This window comes from Astyanax mexicanus, chromosome 20 (assembly GCF_023375975.1).
Source record: "Astyanax mexicanus isolate ESR-SI-001 chromosome 20, AstMex3_surface, whole genome shotgun sequence".
Taxonomy (NCBI): Eukaryota; Metazoa; Chordata; class Actinopteri; order Characiformes; family Acestrorhamphidae; genus Astyanax; species Astyanax mexicanus.
The window spans coordinates 2,562,414-2,581,849 of NC_064427.1; the positions used below are offsets into that span (position 1 = coordinate 2,562,414).

Sequence of the window (19,436 nt, forward strand, 5' to 3'; positions counted from 1 at the left end):
GTCGTCCCCGCTCAGAGCCTCGGATTTGGGGGGAATTACCGCGGCAGACACGGCCAGCCTGTTCGGGCTCGGAGCAGGGAGGCACCCTGGAAGGAGCCGGAGCACCGAAGATATGCACCCAGCACGGCTTCTATCTGACTCCGGTGATCTGTGAGGAGATGGCCCAGCCGGGGAAGGAGCCCAGGCAGCCCAGCCGCGTCGTCCTGGTGAAGAGGATCATTATGAAGGATGACAGCCCTGTAAGAGGAGATACGAGCTGGTTTAAAACCGGAATCTGTCTTATTGGTTTTATTCAGACGTTCAGAAAACGATATTAATCAAATATTGCGCAGAATTTAGCGTATTGGCTTTATCATCGGTTTAGCCAGCTAGCGTTAGGTTACGTGTTTTGCGTACCTTAGTTTAGGTTAGAGGCGTGAAGAAAAAGATGAGCTCATTCATTCTGCTAAAACCCTGACAGCAAACAACGTTTAATAAACGTTATTTAATAAACGTCATGGTTTCATTGACCTAACCTACATCATTTAATGTTGATGATGGAAAAATAACATTTATTTAACATTGCCTGTTTAACATTTATTTAGTCATCGCATCAGTTTTGAAATCCTGATGTTAAATCAACGTTTATTTAATAAAAGGTTTTGATTGGTTGGGGCATTGAATAAACGTTATTTTTCAATGTGGTTTTGAATATTATAAATGTTATAATTTGTGGGAGGCACCTTTAACCTAATATCATTCATTGTGAAAACCATAACCATTTAAAACGTTGAAGGCTTGTCAAATAATAAAGGCATCATGAAAACTGCATTAATTTAACCAAAATGTACAAAAATAACGTTTATTTAATGTTACTTTGCTATTAGGGGAAAAAGCCTGACAGGTGAAACATTTAATATTAGCTTAACGTTACCTATAGGTTAAGCAGACTTAGCGTTTAATGACAGTCTGTTCAGACAACTATATATTTATCTTATGTATTGTCTAAACGAGCATTAAACATAAACTGAACAAATAATGAGTGTAAATAAAATAAATACGAGTAAAGCTATCCTATCCTAGACCGTCAGAGCATTGGCTGGGTAAAGCTAAGCTAGGCTAAGCTAACTAGCCGGTTGTCCGGCTAAGCGCTTTTTCAGTCACCATTTTGAAACTTCTCTCCGCGTTCGCCAGCAAATGTCAGCCAAACACTGTCACACATCAAGTGTCATGTCGTGTCGTTAATGTTTACTGCGTTTGGGAACGTTTTAAGAAGATATTTGTCGTCGTTTGTCGTATTTTATTATTTGTTTTGATGCGCGCGCGCTTTGGTTTTAGCGTTAGCTAGCATGCTAACTAGCAGCGCTCCATGTTACGTAATACGGAGGAAGCTGTGAGCTTTGGGCGCGTGCGCGCGTGTATGTTGTTTGTGTAACGGCGTGCGTGCGTGCGCGCGCGTGTAACTGTGCATGTAAACTAATTTGTGTGTAACTGTGCAACTGTGTGTTTAAGAGCGTGTGTATTACTGAGAATTTGTGTATTACTGTGTAAGAGAATGTATATGAGTGTGTGTGTAACTGTAAGAGAATGTGTGTGTACCTGGTGTGTAAGAGAATGTATGTGCATGTGTGTGTCTGTGTGGAAATGCTCTTACTTTCACTACTAAACATGCCCCTTAGTTCTAGTGTATAGCGTGTAGTTTTTCTAAAATTTTATTGCATATTTGTGTTGGTAAAATACAATACCGGAAACTAAAGATCCTATTATCGTTTTTAAAACAATTTAAATCACCAATAAAATCGGACAAAACCTTATCTTTTATCTTATCTTTTAATGGCTGCTACACTTGCATAGATCTCCACACCAACATGCCGACTCTCCGCTGCTCACTGCACAACCAGCAGGCTAATATCGTTGGTATCTCTCGGTGTGGTATCTTTCTGTTGAAGGGCGTGACTTTATCTGTAAACATTCTCTGGCTTAAACCTTATAAGAACTGCAATTCTGGGGTTCTCTCTGGGTTAAGAAAGGGCCTTTCTCAAAGGCTGAATGGTGGCTGAAACCTTGCTGAACCCAGGTATCAAATCTACAACGCTTTCATCAATAACTCAGTGCTTTAACCACTGAGCCACCACAGAGTGGCATAAGTTAAGGGTTTGAATTAGAGTGGTGATCGTTCAGCATCCTGACCTCACTAACCTCACTCTTGCTTCTGAACGCAACCCTTCGTGATTATATATCTTGAAAAGTCCTGTGATTTCCATCAGTAGTTTGAATAAAAAGGTGCTAATATTGGGCCTGTAGAGACATGACCATTAAGTCTGAAGGAAGAAGAAGAACCATTCAATTACCAGGTGTCTTTCACACCTAGGAATTTGCCCTTTTTACACACTCAACCCCAGGGGTGGTTAGGGCTTAGTTGCCTTGCTTTCACACATTTGGTCTGAAGTAAAATAGCTAGTGTAAAATGTGCCAAAGGACCAACATTTGATTCAGTCATAAGAAATGGTCTTAGTTTGGATCTAATAACCATGGACGGTTTCACTCAACTATGTGTGTTATTTTTTTAAAGTGCCCAAACACAACTGATATACATATTTATTGAATAACTATCAATATCCTCCATGTTTAAACAACATTGAGACATTTAAATGGCATTTAAATCTTATGTTCAGCTGTTTCTATTGTTTTTAAAGATGGAGGATATGGCAGAAGTGACTGTGACTAATCGACTAAAAAATAAAATAAAAATCAGATTAGTTGAACCCCCTCATCCAAACTTTACACTTGGAACAATGATGTTAGAACACTTGAATTCAATGTGCCTCTTTTTTTATTCCTTTAAACTATCCCATAAATGATTATGATAAACCATATTATTAACACTGTTGTGTTAATAGTTTTTTTATGTTAGTCTTTTTATTTATATGTAATACAGTAAGCGTTTGGAAATAAAAAATAGAACAGAACCGTGCAGGAAAAGTACAAAAAATCCAAAGAGCTTATATTGGACATTTTTTCAGTTGAGTTTATATTAAATACACCAATTAAATAGACACATTAAAATTAATAATATTGATAATATAATCACAAATAATGTATTTACTCTATAGATTAGTTTTAGTAAATAAATGGATACGCAGGGAAATACAGTGGGAAATTTTGAAGTCAGCCTAAATGGCTGTAGGCATGTCTGTATATTGTACGCAGGTCAATAACATAATTATCGTGACAGGCTTTTCCAGCATTAGTTAAAACCTTTGTTCTATATGAGTCTGTTGTTTGTTGTAACAGCTGTTCGCTAATGACGCGTGATTTTTCAGCAGGCAGAACTGCAGCCAGGCAGACAGGTGAACATGTGGCCAGTCAGAATAATGGCCGCTGGCTGCGACTTCTGAGGCCGATAATTGTTGTTGTCTGTGTTTCAGATGCAGCAGGGAATTGGGAAACCCAGCGTCTACCATGCCGTGGTCGTCATCTTCCTGGAGTTCTTTGCTTGGGGTCTGCTTACAACTCCAATGCTTACAGTAAGCCTTGCCTTCCTCGTTTTTACTCTCTCTCACTATAGTATTTTATATCCTCGATCATGATTAATGTGTGTATTAAAGAACATAATAAAGATCCTGGCCCGTCACAATAACTTTTTTAGTTTTAACTATATATTTATATTTTAACTGTGTACTTAGAAAATTTTAAAGTAAAGAACATATTCTGGTTTATGTAACACTTTTTGTTTACACAAAATTAAGTCTTTATTAAGTCTTGGATATTAAATTCACAATGTAAAAAAAAAAAATCATAAAAAGAAAGAAAACGCATTGAATAAAAAGAGGTACTTTTGCATGGTCCAAAAAGCACTGCAATTCTGTTGACAATAAGTGTTTATTGTATAATAAATCGATTATGTAAATTTTTATATAATTTTTATAATTTTTTATAAATGTTTGACTTTTCTAAGCAGCTAACTACGGCTATCTCTGACTTTTTCCTTTCTCTTTTCCTGTCAGGTATTACATGAAACATTCCCCCAGCACACATTCCTGATGAATGGCCTGATTCAGGGAGTGAAGGTGAGAGATAAGTGTAGGAATTATTTTTAGTGGCTGAGTTTTAACCCAGTTTCTCTCTCTTGGCTGAGTGACTGTGATCTGTGTCACCAGGGCCTGCTGTCTTTCATGAGCGCTCCATTAATCGGAGCTTTATCCGACGTGTGGGGCAGAAGATCATTCCTGCTGGTCACAGTGTTCTTCACCTGTGCCCCAATCCCTCTCATGAGGCTCAGCCCCTGGTAAGTGTTTCTGTGTTTTCTCTCTTTTACACGTTTATCTCACTCAGCATTCTTTCCTCTCTTCTGTCTGTCCCTTTCTAATGCTAAACATACACTAGACTCAGACTCAGAAAAGACTCAGAAAAGACTTTTAACAGTCTAAAGTCTGACACCCTCTCATATCCAAAGAAAAGTCACAGACCTTTTAGTCACAGGCTAAGATTTAGCAAAGACTGGGCATCTTGCAGAGTCAAGAAAAAGATTATTTTCCGCATCAAAGGGACACTCTTGCTCACTCTACAGCTTGGGGCATGTTTATTGGTGCGTTCATCATGAAATTCTGAAACAATATACAGAACAGCTGCCATATATATATATATATATATATATATATATATATATATATATATATATATATATATATATATATATATATTATAAATTAACCACCTGAGACTCAGACTTTAGCTTGGTGCGCTTTTAAAAAAAATATATATATTTTTTTATTTTATCTTAGATATTTGGGATTAGTAGGACCTAACATCTAAGAGATAATACTAAATTTTGTCATTGTACAGAAAGTCATTTAATAAAATTTAATAAAATAAATAAAATTGTTTATAAGAAAAAAAAAATTACAAGAATTTTACATGGCTTTTCTGTCTGGACTGGCTGTAAAAACTTGTGACTGGGATTCCTTCCATCCTATGTTTAATCCATTAAGTGTAAATTTGTCATGTGACCACTAGATGGTATGGGCAGTGTCTCAATCGGAGACTACAGGGTCAAGGGTCAAAATAATAAATTATCATGGTGCAGAGAAGCAGAAATTTAGTGTTTGCTCATGTTTGTCAAAGGTTTCAGATGATCAAACACATTTAAAAGTTAGTCAAAGACAACAAGAGTAAACACAAAATGTGTTTTTTTAATGATGGTTTTGATTTTTAAGGGAGAAACAAAATCCAAACCTACATGGCACTGTGCGAAAAAGGTTTTTTTTCTCCCAGTTAAGACATGACAAACATAACTGTGTTTTTTATCACATCTGAGTTAAATTTCTCTAGCCACACCCAGGCCTGATTACTGCCACACCTGTTCTCAATCAAGAAATCATGTATATAAGACCTGCCTGACAGTAATCAGAGAAGTAGACCAAAAAATACTCCAGAAGAAGCTTTACCATCATCCAAATATTGCAATTCCTGGCCATTAATCCTGTCCAGGTAATCAGTGCGGACTTTTACATCAGCTTTGTGCTGAAGGAGTTCCAGCAGGCAAACAGCTGAGTCTATTCTCGTCATTTTCAGTGTTGCAGCAACTAGAATAGACTGGTCTGAAAGCAGAAACTGCTGTGTGCTGAGCGGTGCTATGCATTTTTGGCACGTTCTTGAACAAAACAGAACTTCACCTGTTCAGCAAAACAAGGGAGGACATGTCAGCTCATTAAATCAGTGTATAAACCCAGCGAGCCTGGATTAATGAGCTGCATTTGTTACCTGCAGAAAAGCTGAAATATTATTGCAGAGCTGAAACAAGCGTGAGTGAGGAGAAGAATAATAGCATAATACATTCAGCGTGATGTGTCAGCCAAAATAAGTGCTTTCTGACCTATTGTGTTTCATTCACAGGTGGTACTTTGCTATGATTTCCGTATCCGGGGCTTTCTCAGTCACCTTCTCCGTCATCTTTGCGTATGTAGCCGACGTTACGGAGGAGCGGGAGAGAAGCACAGCTTACGGGCTGGTAGGGAACTTTTCTAATCTCATAGCTGCTTCAGAAAATAGATAATTATAGATAATTGATGCTTTGATTCTTTATTAATTATGAGTTTCACAGATGCTTCTTTTAAAAGACCACATTCAAACTAGCTGACCTGTATAACTGAGCCTGAAAGCTGGGTCTGATTCATTTAACTGATTCATTTAATCAAGTTATGTAGTCATTAGTCAATAGTGGTGTCAATCGATTAAAAAAAAAAAAAAAAAAAAAAAAAAAAAAAATCAATCACATCATAATTCTGTTTTTTTTTTTTTTATCGTGATTAATCACACTTTAGACTAGGGGTGGTTGATATGGCCTTATAATATAATATCACGATATTTCATAGGATTTTCCATTCATGAGAGAACCATACTCTTGTCGATATATGACAAAACATTATGTAATTAAAAAAAAAAAAATCAAGAATACACTTCTGCAACAAAAATATTTTTTTATTTTATTATTGCACTTGATAAGATATAATATGGCACACCCCTAACTGAGATATTAAAAAGAATTACAAGAATTTGATCAAATTATAACCCCTATTTATCACATCAGGGTACTACTTTTTTTTTTTTTTTTTTAAACAAAATAAAAATTCACACTGTTCTCATTTCCCATTAAATATCTACTAGAGACAGATTATATCTGTCCAGTATCATTTATTTCACTTTAATCCTGGATATATGGAGATATTTGGAGTGTTTTATTATTAGTATTATTAGTATCATGACATTCTGGATCATTGACTTCTGACACATATTTGATAGAATTCTTATGTATTTTAATATCTCAGTTAATGGGTGTGTCATATCATATTGTATCATATCATATCATTTTCATATAATTTTTTTTTTATTTTGTTGCTGTGTAGTGGATTCTTAAAATATTTTTTCTTTTATTCAGTTTTTTGTTATATCGGCAAGAGTATTGTTATTGTGAAAATACCATAAAATATTGATATAGATGTTATTTTTAGGGCCATATCGCCCACCCTTAACCAACACTAGTTGTTAATGTGGTATTATATAGGTGGCTGTATTCTTTTTTTAGAAGTATCTAAAGCTGGGCAATATGGCCCAAAAAAAAAAATCTTCGATTAAAAAAATAAAATAAAATAATGAAAAACAATTCGATTTTTAAAAATCATTTTTTTTTCCACTACTAAAAATCTAACTACAGATGACGAAGAAATGGTTAAAAACATGAAAAAAACTTTTTATTTATTTTGTTTTCACTTAAATTTCCTTTCTGTGGTTAAATTGCAACCAGAAACATGCAAAAAAAATATATATTTTAAACAGTGAGAACATCTAGTAACTTTTAGAAAGCTTTCTCCAACATAGTTAAGGCACTGCCGCAATGCACCCTCAAACTTAAAAAAAAAATAAAAATAAATAAAACGACAAATAAAAATAAATAAAATGGTGCCCTTTTTGATAAAACAGACAAAATAGAAAACAAGTACAATTTAATAGGCTATTAAGTAAAGTAAAGTACTTTTCCCCATTGGGCTTGACTTGCAAATCAAAGCTTTTAAAAAAGAGCCAGTGTTGTATAAAATTAGATAATCTGTAGTGCATATAAAACTCAGAGAGAACACATTGTCCTTAACTGTAAATTTGAATTACAGGTAATCGGTAAAATCGATGCCTCGCCCAGCTCTAGCTGTATCATTTCTAATTCTCACATAATCCTCATCCAGGTCTCGGCCACGTTTGCAGCAAGCCTGGTAACGAGCCCTGCTATCGGGGCGTACCTCTCCACAAACTATGGGGATAACCTGGTGGTGCTGGTGGCCACGCTCATCGCCCTGGCTGATATTTGCTTCATACTGCTGGCCGTTCCCGAGTCCCTGCCAGAAAAGATGAGGCTCAACACCTGGGGAGCGCCAATCTCCTGGGAGCAGGCAGATCCGTTTGCTGTAAGAATTAAAAAAAAAAAAAACTGAGAGAACCAGTATGAATCTTTTCACTTTACTCAACACAGTTTTGGTGCTGTGTACTGATTTATCTTTTTTTTATTTTTTTTTTTATTAAAGTCTTTGAGGAGAGTAGGGAAGGACACTACTGTGCTGCTCATCTGTATAACAGTGTTCCTGTCCTACCTGCCGGAGGCGGGACAGTACTCCAGCTTCTTCCTCTATTTAAGACAGGTGAGTGTGTTTCCTCTGTGTGTGGTTTGAAAAGACATGATCGCTTTATTGACTTCTTCTCATTCAGTGTTTTTCTTTCTTTCTTTCTTTGTTTAAATAATTGTCTACATTGTATATAAATATTAAAGACATGAGGAGGGGGGTCTATGATCAGGAGATCGGGTTCAGGTTCGAATCCTGTTTATGCAGCTTGCCTTCAGCTGCCGGAGCCCTGAGAGAGCACAATTGGTCTTGCTCGCTTTGTGTGAGTACAGTTGATGGTGCTCTTCTCTTTCCCCTCATCCCTCCTAGGGTGATGTGGATCAGCACAAGGCTGCGTCTGTGAGCTGATGTATCAGAACCGAGTCGCTGCGCTTTCCTCCGAGCGTTAGCGCTGTGATGCAACTCGGCAATGCTACAGCATCAGCAGCATATATCTGTAAATACTGATGTATACAACAAAATCATAGCACGTAAATGTTAATAAAATGTAAAATTGATTTTGTGAGATAGATACGTCTTTAAAATATTTAAAATAATTGAAAAGTTACTTTATTTCAGTAATTCAGTAAAAAAAAATCAAAGTTTAAATTTAAGTTATATGCTATAGTAACTACAGACTTTAATAAAACACTTTATTTTCTTAGACAAACAGTAATTTCAGGGATGTATCTCCTTGTAAAAAAGTAAGAAAAAAGTAAAAAAAAAAAAAATAATAAATACTCCTGAAAATAACATCCAGCCTGTGGTAATGTTTCCTGTAACATATACTTATTTTTAGTCATTTTAAGTTTAATAAAGATACATCAAACTATCAAAATGTACAGCAAAATTGATCTTGGGCTGTAAATGTTTAGCTGTCCTCACCAGTAGGAAGTACAAATGAAGGGGGTGACGAACAATAATCGCAACTAATCGACTAATTAAATAATCGAACAAATTATCGGCAGATTAGTCGACTACTAAAATATAGTCATTAGTTGCAGCAATAAAGCTAAGTAGCACAGACTCGCTTTAACAGGAAATCAGGGTTAAATCAGGATAAAAGTCGTATTTGTTGTGCAACTCCAGCTTGCTTTAGATTCCTTTAGACTTCAATTTAGCTCAGTTTTGGGCTGTTATTTGTCAAAACTGGTTCTTTTGGTTGCATCCCGACAGTGTCTGTGAGCAGTAATACAGCCCATCTCCTTCCTCTCTCTCTCTCTCTCTCTCTCTCTTTCTATTTCTCTCGTTCTTTCTCCATCTCACAGGTCATTAACTTCTCACCCACTACAATCGCCGTGTTCATCGGGGTGGTGGGGATCCTCTCCATCTTGGCGCAGGTATTTAATTGAAAAATTTCTGAGCAGGAATGCATTACGTGTGTGTGACTGATTTCGTGTTTTCCCGTCGTCTGAGTGAGGAGGTTAATGCTTAATAAGCTGGAGCTGTAATTGAACCGCACCCCCCCTTCCCCCCCTCTTTTACAGTGTTCACTGATGGTCTAATACCACTCAGGTGAACCTGCACTCATGCAGAGTGAGCAGATCCAGAGTTATGGTGTATGATTGGTGATCTATTTGAATAACGCTGTTCAATAACCTATCAGGAATATTCTCTGTTTGAATAAATCTGCAGTGAGTGAGGGAAGTCTGTGAGCTGTGGCTGTAAATGAAGCGGTGAAGAGTGAAGAGTGTGGTGATGGATGCATGCACTCACAGCTCTGCAGCAGCAGTTTTTTTAGATATCAGGCAGCACAGCGGCTCGCATTACCATTATAGGCTGCCATCTGTGTGTCTCAGTATAAGAGTGAGATGGCTTGTGCATCTCAAAAAATCTGAATATCATTGAAAAATTACTTTATTTAAGTAATTTAGTTAAAAAATATGAAACTCATAAATATATAGATGTATTACGCACAGAATTATTAAGTAATTAAGTAAATAATAAGTGTTTATTTATTTTATTGTTGATAATTGTGGCTTACAGCCAATAAAAAAAAAAGAAATCAGTGTCTCAGAAAATTAGAATATTATATACAGTTGTGGTCAAAAGTTTACATACACTTGTAAAAAAACATAATGTTATGGCTGTCTTGAGTTTTCAATAAGTTCTACAACTCTTATTTTTCTGTGATAGAGTGATCGGAACACATACATGTTTGTCACAAAAAACAGTCATAAAATTTGGTTCTTTCATAAATTTATTATGGGTCTGCTGAAAATGTCACCAAATCTGCTGGGTCAAAAATATACATACAGCAACATTAGTATTTGGTTACATGTCCCTTGGCCATTTTCACGGCAACTAGGCGCTTTTGGTAGCCATCCACAAGCTCCTGGCAAGCTTCAGGTCGAATGTTTGACCACTCTTCTTGACAGAATTGGTGCAGTTCAGCTAAATGTGATGGTTTTCTTGCATGAACCCGTTTCTTTAGCACTGTCCACATGTTTTCAATGGGGTTTAAGTCAGGACTTTGGGAAGGCCATTCTAAAACCTTAATTCTAGCCTGGTTTAGCCATTCCTTTACCACTTTTGATGTGTGTTTTGGGTCATTGTCTTGTTGGAACACCCAACACCCAACCTTCGGGCTGATGGTTTTAAGTTTTCCTGCAGAATTTGGAGGTAATCCTCCTTCTTCATTATCCCATTTACTTTCTGCAAAGAACCAGTTCCACTGGCAGCAAAACATCCCCAGAGCATAATACTACCACCACCATGCTTGACAGTAGGCATGGTGTTCCTGGGATTAAAGGCCTCACCTTTTCTCCTCCAAACATATTGCTGGGTGTTGTGGCCAAACAGCTCAATTTTTGTTTCGTCTGACCAGAGAACTTTCCTCCAGAAGGTTTTATCTTTGTCCATGTGATCAGCAGCAAACTTCAGCCGAGTCTTAAGGTGCCTTTTCTGGAGCAAGGGCTTCTTTCTTGCACGGCAGCCTCTCAGTCCATGGCGATGTAAAACACGCTTGACTGTGGAGACTGACACCTGTGTTCCATCAGCTTCCAAATCCTTGCAGACCTGCTTCTTGGTGATTCTTGGTTGACTCTTGACCATCCTGACCAATCTCCTCTCGGCAGCATGTGATAGCTTGCGTTTTCTTCCTGATCGTGGCAGTGACACAACTGTTCCATGCACTTTATACTTGCGTATAATTGTCTGCACAGTTGCTCTTGGGACCTGTAGCTGCTTTGAAATGGCTCCAAGTGACTTCCCTGACTTGTTCAAGTCAATAATTCGCTTTTTCAGATCCACACTGAGTTCCTTTGACTTTCCCATTGTAGCTTTTGTAGCTGAGTCTAATCACTGGGTCAAATGAGCCCTATTTGAATGGGCTCATGAGAAGTCAACAGCTGTAGTCAATCAGAATCACTTACAAGAAGTGAAGAGGCCATGACATGAAGCTAATTTGATTGACACATCTCGCTACATCACCAAAATTGTCAAATTTTGTTGCTGTATGTATATTTTTGACCCAGCAGATTTGGTGACATTTTCAGCAGACCCATAATAAATTTATGAAAGAACCAAATTTTATGACTGTTTTTTGTGACAAACATGTATGTGTTCCGATCACTCTATCACAGAAAAATAAGAGTTGTAGAACTTATTGAAAACTCAAGACAGCCATAACATTATGTTTTTTTACAAGTGTATGTAAACTTTTGACCACAACTGTAAGACCAAAAGTCCTGCTGGAAAATGAAATCCACATCTCCACAAAAGTTATCAACAGCAGAGGGAAGCTGTAAGATATGAAGTGTTGTAAGATTTTGTGGGAAAACAAAACTGCACTGACTTTAGACTTGATAATAAAACACAGTGGATCAACACCAACAGATGACAGACATGACTCTCCAAACCATCACTGATTGGTGGAAACTTTACACTAGACCTCCAGCAGTTTGGACTGTGTGTCTCTCCACTCTTCCTCCAGACTCTGCTCCCTTGATTTACAGATGAAATGTTTAATAAAATTTACTGACGATCAGTGATTTTTTTGGAGAGCCATACCAGCTTTCATTTTCCAGCAGGACTTGGCACACTGCCAAAAGTACCAACTGGTCTTATATAATATTCTAATATTATAATAAAAGCTTAAAATAGATCCCTCTGTGTGTAATACATCTATATAATATACAAGTTTCACATTTTCAGCTGAATTACTGATATAAACTAGTACAACATGAATATTTGCAGTGAAATTTCAGAACGATAAGAACTTGTTAGGTTGCATCACCCACTAATGCTTCCTCGACCTCCTGGCAGACTCTGTTTCTCACTCTGCTGATGAGGACCATCGGGAACAAGAACACGGTTCTTCTGGGTCTCGGATTCCAGATCCTCCAGCTGGCGTGGTATGGCCTCGGGTCAGAACCATGGTGAGTATTGGGCTCTAGCTCTCTCTCTGGATTTATCAGATCAGACATCCAATACTCAGTCTCTCAGTGTTCTGTTTAGCTTTGCGCTAATGCTAGTGCTAATGCTGAGAGATCTACGCTGATCTGAACTGAAGGCCTCCTGAAGTGAGCGCTGCGGTCTGATATCTGTGTCTGTGCCGTTTAGGATGATGTGGGCGGCCGGAGCCGTGGCTGCCATGTCCAGCATCACGTTCCCGGCGGTGAGCGCGCTCGTGTCCCGCAGCGCCGACCCGGATCAGCAAGGTGAGCGGGCCGTGGTGAGGCCGTGCGAGTTCAGGCTGATGTGAGAGGAGATGGTGTGGGTGGTGTATAGTGTTACCTGGTGCAGTTCTGCTGTAATGAACTCTGTGTTCTGCTGTGTTCTGCTGTGTAGGGCTGGTGCAGGGAATGATCACGGGGATCCGGGGGCTGTGTAACGGACTGGGTCCGGCGCTGTACGGCTTCATCTTCTTCCTCTTCAACGTGGAGCTGAGCGGGATCGCACCCATCCAGACTGACTACGCCATTCCTATCCAGACTTCTAATGAGGTTAGTGTCAGCCACTCACACTACATGCATATTTACTCACCCTCACGTATGGATGGGCATTCACCTGTGTGTGTGTGTGTATATATATATATATATATATATATATTTCATTGAAAAGTTACTTTATTTCAGTAATTCAGTTCAAAATGTGTAACTTATATATTATATAGATGTATTACACACAGAGTGATCTATTTTAAGTGTTTATTTCTTTTATTGTTGATGATTATGAAGCTTACAGCCAATGAAAACCCAAAAATCAGTGTCTCAGAAAATTTGAATATTATATTAAGACCAATTGGTACTTTTGGCAGTGTGCCAAGTCCTGCTGAAAAATGAAATCCGCATTCCAGTGTGGACCTCGCAGTTCGGTACAAGTACTACAACAACAAAACTAATAAAAAAAAGATGCAGTTTGTTTATTTGTACAGTTTATTCCATTTAGTGTAGTATAGTGCTGGTAGTAAATGTTAGCATATTCAGTGTGCCTTTAAATAGTAACTAAATCCCTGATTTTAGCTGACTCCACTCTCTGCTCAAATTTGAAAAATGCTAAAAAAAACATATATAAATATATATATGTGATGGGATGGTGATGTATGGGTTTAGGAGTGGGGCAGGAGTGAGAGGTAATTGGGCTGAGCAGCGTGCTGATGGTTAGACATCAACCAGGGTTTTTTTAAAGGTTAGGAAAGGTTTTTACAAAAACTGATGTTTTATTACTTCAAAGGAACATATTTCACCCACACATCTACGAAGCTAAAACATTGTCCTTATCAAATCCATCATAATTTGATTGCAAATAAGATGTTAAAGACAGAATACCGGTGAAATACTTGTCTATTCCCATTTGTTTTAAAGATGAGAACAGTGAGAGATAAAGAATACAAGACCACAAGACTACATTTTTTGAGACTAATTTAGCCCATTTTCTATGGTATCTAAACTAATTTGATCTAATTAAGTAATTAATTTATTTTTTCTTTTCAGCATTTGATCGTCCCAGGCCCTCCTTTCCTGCTGGGAGCGTGCGCGGTCCTGGTGGCGTTCCTGGTGGCGCTCTTCATCCCCGAGCATCAGCCGGCGTCCGCGTCGGCATTCCAGGAGCGCAAGGGGAGCGGCAGCCTGGCCGGAGCCCACGTTAACACCCCGCTGCCGGGCAGCGACGAGGACTTTGAGCCTCTGCTGGAGGACAGCACTGTGTGACTGCTCGTCCCGGACCAGCCCTAACGAGCCCTAACGAGTCTTAACGACACCGACTGGGCGCCCGCGTACCCCTATTACCCCTAACCCCGCATGAAGCAGCTCCTGTACCCCTCAAACCTCTCTGGAGAATAATTTTTTCTTATTTATTTATTAATATTTTGATTTTTTTTTATATCAAGAAGCGGTTTATCGCTAAATCTTGAATGTTTGGAACCAAAGTTTTCCATGAATCGTTTCTTTTTCCAGTTCTATTTTGCCACAGCATACCTAAAAAAAAAAAGAACAAAAAAAAAAGAAGAAGAATAATAATTCACTAAGGGCTTGATGACGAGCGGAATCGGGAACAGGACGCGCTGTAGCTGAATGGAGCAGACTGGTGGAAAACCTCAGATTTGAGTGGCATCGCACCGGCCGTTTGAGGGCCTCGGGTACAGATGAGATTTTAAGTCAGGTTTATTGGGCAAAGTGCAGTAAAGTGAATGAATTGCTTCAGTTGATTTTATGGTTACCGCTCTGACCTTCTGTGGGTTTTTTAAAGTCTTTTCTTCAGACCTTTTATTTTCTTTTCGTGTTTTTCGTTTAGTTAACGAAACTCTGGTGTTCCTATGTACATTTATCGTATTTTGGATTAAGAGCCATGAGATAAGTGTGAGATTACTCTGAATGAGACGTTAATTTTACAACCCTTTCACACAGAGTCAGATTTTTTCAGAAATAACAGAACAGATGTGATTAAAAAAAAAAAATTGACTCATAAACCTGTCACAATAATTACATTATTGATTTATCATAAAACACATGTATGGACATAATCATTTTTGCTGACCTCAGTATTATCCGTTGTTTACTTAGTAAGGAACGTCCATTAACATGAAAAGGGTTAAACTGTTTTCAAAAGAGCTTTTACTTTATTTGTGCTTTTATATATTTAGGAACATTTAATATAATCAAAGTTCCCCTCTCTGAATAGTCTTAGAGCATTTTCACACCTGTATTTGGTTTATCAATACAGGTCAATACGTTTCCCAACAAACAACATAAGCACGTTGTCTCCTCTGATTGGTCAGATCTGTCTGACGCGAGAGCACATATATCCACATATATTTGTGCAGTGCTTTAACACTAAACGCAGTGAACGTTGCATGTACCGCATTCAGTTTAAAAACAGCCTAGCATGGAGAAACAGTCAGTGCTTCAGAACGATAAGTCAGTGCTCGATTTCAGACACTGTAATTATCTGCGGAATAAATCAGATTAAACTGCACCTGAACAGCCGTTTAGCCCAAAGCATATTCAGTATATTTTATAGGTGTTTGTTTATAGGTATTGTTTAGGTCAACACTTGAGTGTGATTACTAATTTTCTGCTCAAACGATCTGTTTAAACTAGAGCAAATAGTGCTGGTGTGAAAACGTCCTTATTTTTAATTAAAGAGTCATTGTTCATGGAAAGTAATGTGGGAATACATCGTTATGCTGCTATGTTAATATTATTTTATCTGCGACATAATATCTTAACATCTTAAAATGACAGTAAAATTGTTTATTCCTAGAAACTTTTTGTGTTCTGTAAAAAGGGGATTTTAAACTCTTCAACTCTTATAAATGGCCACTCTTTCAGTTTCTCTGCTCCCTGTCCTGTTCTGCTCTCTTTTAGTTTACGGAGATATGATTTTTAGCTCTTTCTGCAACAATGAGAACTGGGCTGTGATCCTCAATTGAGCTCAATAGAGATCAGAGGTCAGCCTCATCTGAAAAACTCTGTGTACTCTGTGAGAAAGGGCCTTTAGTTACGGGAGAGTTTCTGTTAACAAGCCTTAACGTTGTTACATATCTAGTGAAGAATGACGGGAGGAGTTTTTTATTATTATTTATTAACAGTTAGCGTTTTGGAGTGACGTTTCATAGCACTTCAGAGCTGAGGGGTTTGTGCAGTGTCTGGACGTCTTTATATCCACGCCCTCAACATCAAGCTTCTTTACCGTTGTTTTTTTATTACTATTATTAATATGATTATTTATGTTTTTAACTTCGCAGCAGGTCAGACCATTCATTGGTGCTAACAGAACAGCTGAGCCTGACGTAGATACTGTGAGTGACGTTTTATAGTGAAGGTCATCACGCAGTAAAGAGATGCTGATGAAGCTTTTATTGGGCAGATTAAAGTTTCTATGCAGATTATAATTTTTGTTTTATTATTATTATTTTATTTTTTATTTTTTTGGCACTTTAACTCGCTTTAAGCCACTGTTTATTTAACTGGTTTATTGTAAAAGCTGTTTAATGACGCGCTGTGTAAGGCTGGGTAGTTTCATAAGTACATTGCTTAGACTTGCATTGTTTCTACTAAGGGAATATTAATATTCCCTTATAATAAGGGAAGCGATGGCATTATTTGTGTTTATTTGGGAATTTTTGAAATTTTTGCACACTTGTTTCTAATTCCATTACTCAAGTGTGTCACAACCTACCTCGTCTTTTTTTTTAAATGAGGTTTTCTGAGTCTCGAATCTGAATTGAACACATTCTGGTACAGCCATATTCCATATTTTTTGTCAGAGATTTAATTCCTAAGATTGAAAAACTTAATTTTTTTTTAAAGGACTGACAAAACAAATTCTCTCCAAGGGCAAAATGCAGATGCATTCCATTTGTACTTTGTACACAGAACTGAATGGGTTACTTGCCAAGTTACGGCTCTTGTGCACTTTTCTTTTTCCTCGTAGTTTTACGAAAGGATGGAACTGTACTGTAGAAGTACTGTATGCTTTGTTATGAATCAGTGCATCATTCATTCTTTTTTCTATTCAGTTGAGAATCCAAACTGGGAAAATGGAAAAAATACATACAATCCATCAGGCGAAAGCAATGCCACTATGATTGGGAGATCGCTGGTTCGAATCCCGGTCATGGAGCTTGCCATCAGCTGCCAGAGCCCTGAGAGAGCACAATTGGTCTTGCTCTCTCTCTGGGTGGGTACAGTAGATGGCACTCTTGCCCCTCATCACTCCTAGGGTGATGTGGATCAGCACAAGGCTGCATCTGTGAGCTGGTGTATTAGAACTGAGTCGCTGCGCTTTCCTCCGAGTGTTAGCGCTGTAATGCTACTCGGCAATGCTACAGCATCAGCAGCAGCTCAAAAAGCGTCGGAGTCTGACTTCACATGTGTCGGAGGAGGTGTGAGCTAGTCTTCACCCACCTTGTGTTGTGGCTTTACTAGTGATAAGGCATAATACAGCAGGCTAGCAGCTAAATTGGGGACCAAATTTTGAAAATAATCATTAAGAAATTACTATATGTTTATGATCAAATAAAAAAAATAATTACAATTACACATTCTTTCAAAAACTTACAGCCTGTCACTTTAATGCTTTAATGCATTAAAATGGCACGTAGGTCTATTATTCTTTATTTTAAGTGCATTACATAATTATAAAAAAATCAAGTTTTGGCCCGGGTCAGATGTTGGGTTTGAGTTTTTCCCCCTTATAATTTTAAAGTTTGAAACAACCGAAAGTTTTAGGCTACCAGATTCATAAACAAAATTTTTAAAATATATGTTTTTTTTGTTTTTTTTATCTCAGTAAATTCTCAACTCAGTATACAGAAGAAAGAGCGATGCACTGATTGGTTTATTCTCAGCATTCCCGAACAAGAACAATCTGTATGCATTTAGATTACTGTCATTATCATTATTATTATGATTTGGTACCATGCAGGTGTGTGTTGTGTGTTTTGAGCACCTGTGGGGGTTCTGTATGATGCGGTACTGTGAGGGAAGACCCCGATTGTTCTGTCTGACTCGTCGCATTTCGATTTCTAGCATTCCAGCCCAGCATGTCACAGCCTTCGTCTGTCTCACGTCGTGCGTCCAGGTCGTGTTTTTTTCAGTATGGGACTCTAATGCTGCTGCTGCTGCTGTTGTTGCGTTGCAGTGAAATTTTCCGCAAAAAAAAAGAAAACTCTTTCTGTTCCACTGCGTTCAGCTTGAGTCGCGGGGTGGAAAGCGCTCGCGACGAAGCGCCCGAACCCTTCTGAACTCCACTCGAGACGGCAGAGTGCACCGGACCTCTGCGGCCCACCAGAGACTTTTATTAAAGTGTTTTGGAGGAGGTCGCTAACCTGCAGTGGACGGCTGCAAGGATGGATGGATGGATGGATGGATGGATGGATGGCGTGTGTGCGCGTGTGTGTGTGCGTGTGTGTGTATATATATATAGGACCTCTAGTGCACAGCCTGTACCAGTTATTATGGCTCTGTAATATAAAAACGATGGTAATATTAAGTATTTTAAGATTGTAAAGTATTGTACATGTATTGAATAGTATTAACGGAGTATATTAATTAATTGATGAATTAAATGTTGCTAGATCCTGCTATATTTTTGGAACTGAATCTCGCCGGCCGCTCACATCGGGAACGCTCCCGGTCTCTGACGCGGGCTTTCTCTTTCGTAGGATCGGCAGAGACGACTCATTTCACCAGCTCTTATCTGAATACGGCTTTTTACAGAGACTGAATAAGCCCCGCCTCCTCCCGTTTCGGAGGAGGGGCCGTGGGAAGGGGGCGGATCCAGCTCTCGTTGAGTATTTGAATATTTGTGTTACGATTTCTGCGATTCTCATCTTTTTTCCAGAGGATACACAAATGTGCCTAAAATGTAAACCATGTTCATTTTTTTAAAAGTACCTGGACTATATTAGTGTAAATACCGCATAAATACGTGAAACAGCTTTTTCTTTTTTTTTTTTTCTTTTTTTTTTTGCCGGCAAAATAATAATGAATAATAATAATGATTATGAATAATTATAATAATGATCTGTACAGCAACTTCTGTATTTATTGTACTGTCTTGGTGGAGTCTGGTCAGTAGGCGTAATTGTTGAATAAAGAGGAGGAGGAGGAGGTTGAGAAGAGAATGATGTGATTCTGTGCTTTTATTCCTTTTTTTATCCAGTTCTTTTGGGTTCTGTTCCAACAGGGGGAGCTGTGGCACTGCAGAGCTTTTAAACTGGCCCTCCAGAGCCTCCTGTAGTTGTGTGCAGTGTCTCCTTCTGCATTCAGATGACGTATATGCTTTCCTTTTCTTGTTTTTTTTTCTTAGTTTTTTTTTCCTTATGTGTGTCAGTGTTCCTTGAAAGACACGTCGTGCTCACAC

The 19,436-nt window shown here is 38.2% G+C and overlaps 1 protein-coding gene across 1 annotated transcript; it reads left to right on the top strand.

Annotated features, from left to right (window-relative positions):
• Positions 1-113: 113 nt before the first annotated feature.
• Positions 114-19,197, top strand: mfsd14ba (major facilitator superfamily domain containing 14Ba). The gene is made up of 12 exons (XM_007250249.4): positions 114-239; positions 3,408-3,506; positions 3,987-4,049; positions 4,140-4,267; positions 5,875-5,989; positions 7,716-7,934; positions 8,052-8,165; positions 9,395-9,466; positions 12,393-12,505; positions 12,690-12,787; positions 12,918-13,072; positions 14,063-19,197. Exons 1-12 carry the CDS (start codon positions 159-161, stop codon positions 14,276-14,278), a joined length of 1,473 nt encoding a protein of 490 aa, XP_007250311.1. The 5' UTR covers positions 114-158; the 3' UTR covers positions 14,279-19,197.
• The last annotated feature ends 239 nt before the right edge of the window (positions 19,198-19,436 follow it).

Bases quoted from the DNA above. Each gene is read 5' to 3' on its own strand.
- mfsd14ba (XM_007250249.4), top strand. From the start codon at position 159: ATGGCCCAGCCGGGGAAGGAGCCCAGGCAGCCCAGCCGCGTCGTCCTG. The intron at 12,506-12,689 runs GTGAGTATTGGG...TGTGCCGTTTAG, and splicing joins GGCCTCGGGTCAGAACCATG to GATGATGTGGGCGGCCGGAG. The intron at 12,788-12,917 runs GTGAGCGGGCCG...TCTGCTGTGTAG, and splicing joins CGCCGACCCGGATCAGCAAG to GGCTGGTGCAGGGAATGATC.